The 12,292-nt window shown below is 42.8% G+C and overlaps 2 protein-coding genes across 7 annotated transcripts in view; both read left to right on the plus strand.

The window, feature by feature from the left end:
• DTD1 (D-aminoacyl-tRNA deacylase 1) overlaps window positions 1–12,292 on the plus strand; it is a 333,903-nt gene that overhangs the window by 91,024 nt on the left and 230,587 nt on the right. The gene's annotated exons all lie outside the window — the stretch shown is intronic.
• SEC23B (SEC23 homolog B, COPII coat complex component) overlaps window positions 1–12,292 on the plus strand; it is a 48,236-nt gene that overhangs the window by 2,677 nt on the left and 33,267 nt on the right. For all 4 annotated transcript variants that reach the window (XM_050745351.1, XM_050745352.1, XM_050745353.1 and 1 more), the window contains exons 2-9: window positions 646–880; window positions 2,365–2,422; window positions 4,676–4,762; window positions 6,597–6,833; window positions 7,126–7,211; window positions 7,990–8,134; window positions 8,572–8,730; window positions 9,693–9,808. In XM_050745351.1, the coding sequence (XP_050601308.1) occupies window positions 660–880; window positions 2,365–2,422; window positions 4,676–4,762; window positions 6,597–6,833; window positions 7,126–7,211; window positions 7,990–8,134; window positions 8,572–8,730; window positions 9,693–9,808 (1,109 nt within the window). In that variant the 5' untranslated portion in view covers window positions 646–659. The remainder of the gene's footprint in view (window positions 1–645; window positions 881–2,364; window positions 2,423–4,675; window positions 4,763–6,596; window positions 6,834–7,125; window positions 7,212–7,989; window positions 8,135–8,571; window positions 8,731–9,692; window positions 9,809–12,292) is intronic.

Consider the following 12,292-nt stretch of genomic DNA (forward strand, 5'->3'; position numbering starts at 1 on the left):
GAACAGGGTTCAAGATTTACCCTTGAGCGAGGGGCTAAAATTGGCTTCACTGATAGGATGTGTGATCTGTGAGGAGGTTTGAAGTCATAGTATTTAACTACATGTAGTTTGGAGATGATCAGGTGATTGTAAACCTCCCACTGATTGATTTTTAAGTGCTTGAGAGTTGAGAAAGGAGCAGTGGTCAGCAATAACTGTGTGGTTAACCAACTTTTGGGTATCAGAAGGAAAAAAAATGCTGTCACTCTACAGCAACAGTTTCTTCTAGAGTATTTAAGAAACACTGTGTTAGATGGGCCAGGCACAGTGGCTCACGCCTGTAATCCCAGCACTTTGGAAGACTGAGGTGGGTGGATCACCTGAGGTCAGGAGTTTGAGACCAGCCTGGCCAACATGGTGAATTCCCGCCTCTATTAAAAATACAAAAAATTAGCTGGCCATGGTGGCACATGCCTGTAATCCCAGCTAATTGGGAGGCTGAGGCAGGAGAATTGGTTGAACCTGGGAGGTGGAGGCTGCAGTGACCAAGCTGGGATTAAAAAAAAAAGAAGCACTGTAACACTGTGTTACGTGGCCCATCTTCTTTTTTTGACATTTAGTTCAGAATTTCACATACCATTAAGGTTATTAACGTTTTATCTTCAGTTCCCTTTTAGACTATGGCGACATACCTGGAGTTCATCCAGCAGAATGAAGAACGGGATGGTGTGCGTTTTAGCTGGAATGTGTGGCCTTCCAGCCGGCTGGAGGCTACAAGAATGGTTGTACCCCTGGCTTGTCTCCTTACTCCTTTGAAAGAACGTCCAGACCTACCTCCTGTACAATATGAACCTGTGCTTTGCAGCAGGCCAACTTGTAAAGCTGTTCTCAACCCACTTTGGTATGGATTCTTTTGAAACTGGTAAAAATGATAAATACAATATATTATGACTTTTATGTGATGCTCATAAAAATCATTAAATTTGGGCAAGTCATCAAATTTGTGATGAGCAGTAGTGAAACTCTTAATGATTCTTGTGGTGAGTAGTAAGTGGTGAATATTTGTAGACATCTCCCTGGCCTGATAATTCCAGATAAAATTGGAATCTTACAGGAATGAGGTAGAGGGAGAGGATTTGTAATTCACTTTTTTTTTTTTTTATGCTGATAATCAGTTTGCTTTTGGCTTAACTATAGACTTTATTGATTCCTCTTAATTTCCCAAAAGAATTCAAAAGCTTAGACTGTCTTGTCATGCTTCCCTGGTACAGGGATGCCATATGGCAGGGAGAAGTAGCAGGCAGAAGAAATTTTAGCTCTTAACAATTTGTTAAGTGTAATTTTTGTGTGTGTGTCCCTGATATAGTGACCTATTTCTTTTAAATGTGGACATTATTTGAAATGATTTTTAAACAGGTGGAGAGTGTCGTAACATTTTTATATGAGGGAACATTTTTTACTTCATTCCCATTGCTTTTATTTAATGTGCCCATATATGAGTGCTGCTCTGATGTAAAATCGTAGCCACTGTTTATTAATTTTCTCCATGTAGAAAGAAGGGGAAAAGTACCTGAAGCGTTATCTTGAACCAGTTCGAGGAAGTGAAATGTGCTTGCCCAACTTTTCTTCAAGTGGTCTAAGTCAGGTTAAAATCTAGAAACATTTTCCTGTGTGTGAAATATGCTCTTAATGTTGGGATTTAGTAGTTTCACGTAGCTGGACAATAAAGATGTTAGAAAAAAATCATGAAGAGTATGTTAAGATAAAAGGCAAAAGGGAAGTAACCTATAATTTATATAAATCATGACATTTAAAAAATTAGGAAATCGGCCGGGCGCGGTGGCTCAAGCCTGTAATCCCAGCACTTTGGGAGGCCGAGACGGGCGGATCACGAGGTCAGGAGATCGAGACCATCCTGGCTAACACGGTGAAACCCCGTCTCTACTAAAAAATACAAAAAACTAGCCGGGCGAGGTGGCGGGCACCTGTAGTCCCAGCTACTCGGGAGGCTGAGATAGGAGAATGGCGTGAACCCGGGAGGCGGAGCTTGCAGTGAGCCGAGATAGTGCCACTGCACTCCAGCCTGGGCGACAGAGCGAGACTCCGTCTCAAAAAAAAAAAAAAAAAAAAAAAAAAAAAAAAATTAGGAAATCGAGAAACAGAAAAAGAGATTTAGTATTTCTTCACTGTGGCTATTTGATGGAAATTTTGGTGTACTTAGCCAGAATTCTAACTGCAGTGAACATTTTGCGTACTTGTACTTACTTACGCATACACATAGAAACATTTATTTGTGTGATTTACTAAACTTGAAATTTATAAATAAACGCTTTTTAACTTAAAAATAAAAGTGGTACCTACTAACAATATTTATCTTTCTCACAGTCAGGTTGATTATCGAGCAAAACTTTGGGCCTGTAATTTCTGTTTTCAAAGAAATCAGGTATGTGAATTATTTAACAAAATATGTTATATGTTTTATTTTAGTTGTATTATGAAAAAAGTTGCTAGGTTGAATTTGTGTTTACACTGGCAGTGAGCAGTTTCTGCTGAACTCAGGGTGATAGCTTTTGGTAAGCACAATATTGAATTTGAACATTTGTGGTTTATTCTGTTGAATGGTTTTCTTGAGTCCTTGTCATTTGCTTGGGACTGGGGGCAGGGCGCTCATTGAATTCCCTTTTACACATTTTCTATAGGCAGTGAATCTGTGACCCTAAGAAAGCACCTGTTGTTCATATTTCTCTTGACTTCGGTATATTCTAATTGGATAGTGTACATTACTAAATTTTCATTTTCTGATCTTTCTAACTTTTAGGGTCCAGGTATCAGTGCTGAGCTTCTTTTGATTTAAAAATTTTTAAAGTACCAAACTAGAAGGAGCTCACAAGTCACAAGAGAGACTTCTCTATAAAAATAACTGTGTGGCCAGGCACGGTGGCTCATGCTGGTAATCCCAGCATTTTGGGAGGCTGAGGCGGGTGGATCATGAGGTCAAGAGATCAAGATCATCTTGGCCAACATGGTGAAACCCCATCTCTACTAAAAATACAAAAATTAGGCCAGGCGCGGTGGCTTACGCCTGTAATCCCAGCACTTTGGGAGGCTGAGGCAGGTAGATCACGAGGTCAAGAGATCGAGACCATCCCGGCCAACATGGTGAAACCCCGTCTCTACTAAAAATACAAAAATTAGCCTGGCATGGTGGGTGCCTATAGTCCAAGCTACTTGGGAGGCCGAGGCAGGAGAATCCACCTGAACCTGGGAGGCGGAGGTTGCAGTGAGCCGAGATCCATGCCACTGCACTCCAGCCTGGTGACAGAGCAAGACTCCGTCTCAAAAAAAAAACAGAAAATTAGCTGGGCATGGTGGCACATCCCTGTAATCCCAGCTGCTCGGGAGGCTGAGGCAGGAGAATTGCTTGAACCCGGGAGGTGGAGGTTGCAGTCAGCTGAGATTGCGCCATTGCACTCCAGCCTGGCGACAGGGTGAGACTCCATCTCAAAAAAGAAAAAAAAAAGTAACTACGTGTAGTGGAAGTGTTCTAAGACTGGATTGTGGTAATTATTGCACAACTGTACATTTCCTAAAACTACTTGACTTGTGCACTTAAAACGAGTGAAATTTTTTGTAAACTATACCTTAATAAAGTTGTTAGAAAAAAATTGTGTCTACTGTAGTGTACACTGTTCTAACAGATCTTAAGCTCTTCACATGCATTTGTTCATATATTTGATCATTATTACAATTACTCATTCTCAGATGCAGCACATAAGTCTAGTGATGAAGAGAACAGTGTGCAATTGATGACTGACTATAGGTTCAGAAACTATAAGCAGATGTCATTCAAAATGTATCTTCATGAGAGATTCAGAAGTATATACAAATCTTGGCCGGGCGCGGTGGCTCACGCCTGTAATCTTAGCACTTTGGGAGGCCAAGGCGGGTGGATCACGAGGTCAGGAGATCGAGACCATCCTGGCTAACATGGTGAAACCCCGTCTCTACTAAAAATACAAAAAATTAGCCGGGCATAGTGGCGAGTGCCTTAGTCCCAACTACTTGGGAGGCTGAGGCGGGAGAATGGCGTGAACCCGGGAGGCGGAGCTTGCAGTGAGCCGAGATCACGCCACTGCACTCCAGCCTGGGAGACACAGCGAGACTCCGTCTCAAAAAAAAAAAATAAAAATAAACATTTGGAAGTTACAACAATAACTTAAAACTGCTCTAAAAAATATTTTTTTAAGAAGATAGAAAATGATATAAATATAAGGCAGAGTTAGAAATTTTAAATGTTGAGTTTTATATTTTTGTAACATGTCCTGTATTTTGTGCTTTCAGAATAAATATGTGGTCATTAACGTTTTTTTCTTCTTTTTTGAGACAGGGTCTCGCTCTCTTTCCTAGGCTGGAGTGCAGTAGCGCAATCATGACTCAACTGCAGCCTAAACCTCCTGGGCTCAAGTGATCTTCCCACCTCAGCCTTCCGAGTAGCTAGGACTACAGATGCGAGCCACCATGCCTAACTAATTATTTTATTTCTTGTATAGAGACAGGGTCTCACGGTGTTGCCCAAGCTAGTCTCAAGCTCCTGGGCTCCAGTGTTCTTCTCGTCTTGGCATCATTTTTACACGTGGAAAATCAAAAGTGTAATATAGATATGCCAGCCCTAATAAAATTGTTTCCTTCTTTTCAGTTTCCTCCGGCTTATGGAGGCATATCTGAGGTGAATCAGCCTGCTGAATTGATGCCTCAATTTTCTACAATTGAGTACATGATACAGGTAATTTCTTTGTTGTGCATTTAATGAGCAATGTTAAATATTGAATTTCTCTTGAAATCCTTTATCTTCCATGTCTCTTACCTGGCCAAGGACTTAAAGCTGTGAGGACAGCAGGATCCTAACCCTTAGGTTTGATGTGTGTGCATTTACTGGCATTGTTTTCAAGTCCTGATATTATAGAAGGCTACTGAAAAGGTAGAACTGACTAAATTCCAAACCCGTCCTCTGTAGCCTTCTCCATCTCAGTTGATGGTACCCCATCATCTAGTTGTTCAGCTTCACAACCTTAGACTTATCCTTGACCTCTCTCTTTCATGTTCCATATCCAATTCACTGGAAAATCCCATTGACTCTGTATTAGAAATTTATCCAGAATCCACCCACTTCCCCCTCCCTACTGCCAACTGCCCTGGGCCAGTCACTGCTTCTTACTTGAATCTCCTAATTGTTCTCCCTAATGTTACCATTGCCTATTTATACATTATTCTTCACCCAGCAGCCAGAGTAACTCTTTAAAAACAAATCATGTTACTTCTCTGTTCAGAAAACCTCAGTGGTGAAAATGGCTTTCCTTAACCCAGGGTAAAAGACAGTTTTCAAAGCCCTGCATGTTACCACTCCAACCCCAGTATCTGCTAGTGTCCTCGTTCAGCCCAGTGGGCCTCCTTGACTCTCCTCAAATGTGCTAACACTCCTGCTTGAGGACCTCTGCTCTAGCTTTTCCCTGAGGCTGGAGCTCTCCCCTGTATCTGTAGTGCTCCTTCCGTCTCCTCCCTCAGGCTTTGCTCAAACATTTTTTTCTTTTTTTTTTTTTTTTTAAGAGTCTTGTGCTGTAGCCCAGGCTGGAGTGCAGTGGCATGATCTCAGCTCACTGCAACCTCCGCCTCCTGGGTTCAAGCAATTCTCCTGCCTCAGCCTCCCAAGTTGCTGGGATTACAAGGTGAACCCCACTATGCCTGGCTAATTTTTGTATTTTTAGTAGAGACGAGGTTTCACCATGTTGGCCAGGCTAGTCTTGAACTCCTGACCTCGTGATCTACCCACCTTGGCCTCCCAAAGTGCTGGGATTACAGGCATGAGCCACTGCACCCGGCCCTCTTTTTCTTTTTTTTATGATGGGGTCTTGCTCTGTTGCCCAGGCTGGTATGTAGTAGCACAACCATAGTTTACTGCAGCCTCCAATTGGGCTCAAGGGATCAAGGGATCCTCCTGCCTCCGCCTCCCGAGTAGCTGGGACCACAGGCCTGTGCCATCATGCCCAACTAATTTTTAAATTTTTATACTTTTTGTTGTTGTTAGAGACGGGGTCTCGCCATGTTGCCAGGCTGGTTTTGAACTCCTGGGCTTAAGCAATCCTCCCATCTTAGCCTCCCAAAGTGCTGGCATTACAGGCATGAACCCAGCTCACATGCTACTTTCTAAATGAGTCTGCCCTGACTTCTCTGTTGAACAGTTGACTCTGCCCTCTGCCTCTCCTCCTGGTGTTTGCAGTCTCCCTTAACCTCTCCATTCCAGAAAGCTTACTCCTTGAGGCAAGTAGAAGTCTTTGTTCTTTCTGTTCACTGTGTGTCCCAGGACCTGGAACAATGTCTGGCATGTAGGAAGTATTAAAAAATGTTGAGTAAGTTGTTGGATACAAATAGTTTTTATGTTTAGTTTGATTTAATAGAATCTAAGTCATTTAATGAGTTAATTAGAGCTTTGTGTAGATGTCCTTATCTCCTAAAACTAAATATAGATGAAGACTTACGATTTTCATACCTAATTTGCCTTAAAAAGTGCTGGTTAAGTCTATTTGTATATTGATCATTATACTGTTTTTCTTTGCCCAAAGCGAGGTGCTCAGTCCCCTCTGATCTTTCTCTATGTGGTTGACACATGCCTGGAGGAAGATGACCTTCAAGCACTCAAAGAGTCCCTGCAGATGTCCCTGAGTCTTCTTCCTCCAGATGCTCTGGTGGGTCTGATCACATTTGGAAGGATGGTGCAGGTTCATGAACTAAGCTGTGAAGGAATCTCCAAAAGTTATGTCTTCCGAGGGACCAAGGATTTAACTGCAAAGCAAATACAGGTTTGTACCTTACTTTTACAGGAGCAGGAACAAGGACTTTTTTCTTTCCTTTTCTTTTAAAGAGACTAGGGTCTCTTTAAAAGAGCCTGTAGCCCAGGCTGGAGTTCAGTGGTGTGATCATGGCTCACTGTAGCCTTGAATTCCTGGGCTCGAGCCATTGGCCCACCTCAGCCTCCTGAGTAGATGGGACTAGAGGCACGTGCCACCACACCCAATTGAGGACATTTCTTAAAAATTAGTCATTCACTTTTCGTGTCATTGGAAATGAATCTTTTTGGCCTTTTTTTTTAAGGATATGTTGGGCCTGACCAAGCCAGCCATGCCCATGCAGCAAGCACGACCTGTGCAACCACAGGAGCACCCTTTTGCTTCAACCAGGTGAGATCCCAACATGAAGTGTTACATGTACTATGATGGACAGGCAGATGATCCACGGAAGTAAGGAAAGAAAAATATTAGAACTTTTATTTTCTTATTATTAGAGGAAAAGATAAATGGTTAAGCCTCATCAGTATTCAGTATTTTGTCAAAAAGGTTTTGAGACCACTGTGCTCAATTGCTGTGCTTAGACATTCCACATCTGATGTCCTTTTTGATGCTTAAGTAAAACTGGAAAAACTGAAAAGACTTCTTTCATGTGTCCTCAAACATACTTAAGACCGGGTATTCACTTCACTCAGCCCATTGAGCGCCTGGGGCTGCCCTAGACTGGGCTAGCAAGCTCGATAAAATGCATCGCCCGACATGCTGAAGACAACCTCTTACTCTCAAGGCTTAAGAGAAGCACAGATTAGAATGATGAGGAATGATGACGATTGTCCACCTAAATGGACCTCCCATAGACTGAACTTGTGTTAGGCACGTCCTTAGGATTTCTTTGCTGCCTAAAAGTTAATTAAACTGAATTGCTTCTTTTCAAGACAATTTTTTTTCCATGCAGCATATTTAAATTGCTAAGTATTGGGCTTTATATCCCTCAATAAAACTGCTTTAAATTGTTTTGTGTTAGTAGAGAGATAGCTTTGAAGAAAAAAATTACCAGTCATTTACTACTCCGAATAATTATCTTGGAGAGCAATAATTGTGTGGCATCTAGTGTTGAAGACCATAGTACTTTATTCAATCTGGGTTGATGTGTCTGTTCAAAATCTTGCAGATTTCTGCAGCCTGTTCACAAGATTGATATGAACCTCACTGATCTTCTTGGGGAGCTACAGAGGGACCCATGGCCAGTAACTCAGGGGAAGAGACCTTTGCGATCCACTGGCGTTGCTTTGTCCATTGCTGTTGGCTTGCTGGAGGTAATTTGGAATTTACCAGGACCTCTCAAATCATACAGACTTGCTCTCAGAAAATATATTTGTTGGCTTTGTTTGAAAATCACTTGTGATCTAAGTCAACCATGTGTGTTAATGTATCAGAAAGCATTTCAGGCATCATTATCATGCATGTTGAGGGAGCCCCTCAACATTTTGAAAATGCCAAAAGTTTTCATGAAAAACTGAGAATTAGAGCAATGGGGAGCACTCACAGCGAATTAATAAAAGTGTGCAAACCCATCAGGTTGGAAGAAGGTAAGTGCTGCTTTTCTGCATTATCATCTGTAGTATTCTGCAGTATCACCACTTTTTAGAACAGCTGGAGAGAATGCATCTTCGGAGTATTTCTATTGGGAAATTGAAACCATACACAGAGGTGGGGCTGTATACTTCTAACATGCTGCCATTCGCTATTTTAGGGCACTTTTCCAAACACGGGAGCCAGGATCATGCTGTTTACTGGAGGTCCCCCTACCCAAGGGCCTGGCATGGTGGTTGGAGATGAATTAAAGATTCCTATTCGTTCTTGGCATGATATTGAGAAAGATAATGCACGATTCATGAAAAAGGCAACGAAGGTAGGTGCTCTTGGGTACGGGTTGTAATTCTGAAAGCCCATTGTCAGGTTTGGGCTGCTCTGGAGTGACAGCTACTTTGCTGTCATGTGTCATGGTCAGCAAGACGCTGTTTCAGAGACAGTTTTCTGACCCTAGCTGCTATTAAATTATTGCTCCTACTTTCAGACCTTAATTAGAGTGAGTGGCCTTAAAACTACTCAAAGGGTTTTGACATTGAAAATTATATTTTTATTTTATTCAGATATTTTTGAAAATGATTTCCAGGCTGGGCCTGGTGGCTCACGGCTGTAATCCCAGCACTTTGGAAGCGGGGGGTGGATCACTTCCGGTCAGGAGTTCAAGACCAGCCTAACCAACATGGTGAAACCCTGTCTCTACTAAAAGTACAAAAATTAAGCCAGGTGTGGTGGCTCACGCCTATAGTCCCAGCACTTTGGGACGCCCAGGCAGGCGGATCACTTGAGGTCAGGAGTTTGAGACCAGTCTTGCCAACATGGGGAAAACCCCGTCTGTACTAAAAATACAAAAATTAGCTGGGTGTGGTGACATGTTCCTGTAATTTCAGCTACTCAGGAGGCTGAGGCATGAGAATCCGTTGAACCTGGGAGGCAGAGGTTGCAGTGAGCTGAGATCGTGCCACTGCACTCCAGCCTGGGTGACGGCATGAGACTCTGTCTCAAAAAATAAATAAATAAAAATAAAATTACAAAAATTTGCTGGGGATAGTGGTGCATGCTTTTAATCCCAGCTACTTGGGAGGCTGAGGCAGGAGGATCACTTGTACCCGTGAGGTGGAGATCGCACCACTGCACTCCAGCCTGGGCAACAGAGAGAGACTATCACAAAAAGAGAAAAGAAAATGATTTACATATTTTTATATTTGATTACCTCTTTTGGTGTATTCAGGTATACCTTGGGAATAATGTCAGTGTTTCCTAATGATAGCTTTCCTCTCTTCACAGCACTATGAGATGCTTGCTAATCGAACAGCTGCAAATGGTCACTGCATTGATATTTATGCTTGTGCCCTTGATCAAACTGGACTTTTGGAGATGAAATGTTGTGCAAATCTTACTGGGTATGTTGACAGCAAAAACCTGGGCAGAGTGAGAGTGTTATTTTAAGGAAAGAGAAATTAGTGATGGAGCCATAGGAATGGGCATGGCCAACTTGGAGAAGCTTTCAGGTAGCTCTGGGCTGTGGTTTCAGTGACTGGGGAGGGCTCCTTGGAGAAGGAAGCAGTGATGAGTAGGAGGGCTTAAGGGTTCACTACAAACAAGTCATTTCAGAGTAACTTCATTTCTTCCTTAGAGTTGTTAACACTTTTACAGAGACCAGGCCAGGAAAGCAAGCAGTATGGACTATCTGGCCTTCATCAGGGCACTTCCTTTTGAGAAGTGGGGAAAACAGGGTCTGAATGCTGAAGCAACTAGGAGAAACTTGACCTGGCTAAGTGGCCGTACTTTGTGGCTAATTCCAAGTGCACTCAACCTAGAGGCTGTACTGACACCGAGCCTAATTCAGTATTATATTCACAGGCCAGAGTGTGGAGCAGTAGTTCTCAACATGTGGTGGTGTCCAGACCTGCAGCCTTAGGGGCTCCTGGGAACTGATTGGAATTGTATATTTCTAGGCCTTACCCGGACCTCCTGAATCGGAAACCCCAGGAATACAGCTCTCTAGGAGATTCTGGGGCACATGAAAAAGTGTAGGAACCGCTGATGAGCACTGGTCTGAAGCTGGCTACCTATTGTTATCTTCAGGGAAGCTTTAAAAACTACTCTTTCTTTAGGTCTTGTCCTCAGAGATTCTGATTTAGTTAGCATGAGGTGTAGCCTGGGCATCAGCATTTTTAAAGTTTCTCCCGTGATTCTAACATAGAGCCGAGTTTGAGAACCATGCAGCATCTTGAGCCTCACTCTAGACCTGAATCAGAACCTGCATTTGAACAATATTGCAGGTGATTTGCATGCACAGAAGTTTGAGAAGCATCATAGAGCTGTGGAATGGGCCTGAGATTCTGCATTTCTAACAAGCTCCCGGGTGATGCTGCTGGTCCCCAGTGAGTAAAGGGAATAGAAGGTAGAACCAGAATCAGCTGGAGTTGTCCTAGAGTGCAGCAGATGAGTTAGGTGATAGAATTAGGGTCCCAAATGATACTGATATAGCTATCTCAGTAATCCACATTTAATAGTATGAACTCCTACCAGGGCCTTCCAGGAGTTCTGACTCAGAATGTCCATAGAAAAGCTTTAGTGTATTTGTGAACATCCTTAGATTGTGTACTAGAGTTTGTGTGAACTTTTTCTGTGAAGAACTACCATCTGGTGCACACATGTGTTAGTACAGCTCAAGGTGAGCCAACAGTGTGGGATGACTTCCAGCAAAGGCAAGGTGATCCTAGGCTGCGCTATAGGAGGAGATTATCTTCAGGGAAGACCATATTCTTGGTTTCTTTGGTGCTAGTCACACCTTATCCAAATATATTGTTTTCTTTTCTGAGCATTGCAATTTCAAGGGGCGATAGGAGATGAACTGGAAATGTTTGAAGAAGAGCAGTGGTGGAGAGTCCTGAAAACTGTCATGTGAGGAATGATTGAAGGAGCTGGAAAAGATTAAGCTGAAGACACGTGGGGTGTGAGAACTGTATTCAACAGTTGAGGGACTTTCCTGTGAAGGAATCTGATTTGTTCTGTATATGACCAAAGGGTGGAACTAGAACCAAACCAGTGGGTGGAAGCTGCTGGCAAATGAAGTTTCACTCAATATCAAGAAGGGCCTTTCTTAACAGAGCTGTTCAAACACAGAATTGGACAGTTCGGGGAGGAAGCTCCCGATGCTGGAGGAGTTCAAGCCTAGTCTGGATGTAACTTGGCAGGTATTTTGTAGAGGGGTTGGTTGAGAGTTCGTATTAGAATTGTGTGAATGTCACAGAAAACCCAAAATAAGTTTATTTCTCTGGAGGTGGGCAGCCCGGGGCTAGTATGTTGCTTTCATCTAGGGGCTGAGGCTCCTACTCAGTTGCTCTGCCACATTCATATGCCATCGGTGGCTCAAGACAGTTGCTGGAGCTCTAGCCATTTACAGCAGCAGGAAGGAGGAAAGGTCAGAGAAGGATTGCTCTTCCTGGAGGAACACACTCCACATGTAAAGGACACAGTAACAGGCAGAACTCACACGCCAACAGAGGCACATGGCCACAGGCAAGGCAGGCTGGAAAATGTCATTGTTCCAGGAAACTAAGGAAGAGGTAGATATTTGGTGCCAAATAGCTGACTCCTCACTAGACGGTTCAGACGCTCTGAGATGGCCGGGCCAGATGATCTTTCTTGTGTTCTTCCAGATTCTGAGATCTTGTTTTATGAATGACGTTTGGAGGCATAACTTGCATCAAGCTGTGCTTCTCTGTCCAAATGCATGAAATGCTGACATTTTACACAATGTTTTCCTCTAACTTCAGTAAGGGATTGTGTTAATACTTATGAGTTGGAAAAAATAATTCTTGTAAGTCAAGAATTCAGTGTTTTGAGGCAGTAAATTAACCTGAAAAGGATATCCCACA

The sequence above is a fragment of the Macaca thibetana genome, chromosome 10 (genome assembly GCF_024542745.1).
Source record: "Macaca thibetana thibetana isolate TM-01 chromosome 10, ASM2454274v1, whole genome shotgun sequence".
NCBI classification, from domain to species: Eukaryota; Metazoa; Chordata; class Mammalia; order Primates; family Cercopithecidae; genus Macaca; species Macaca thibetana.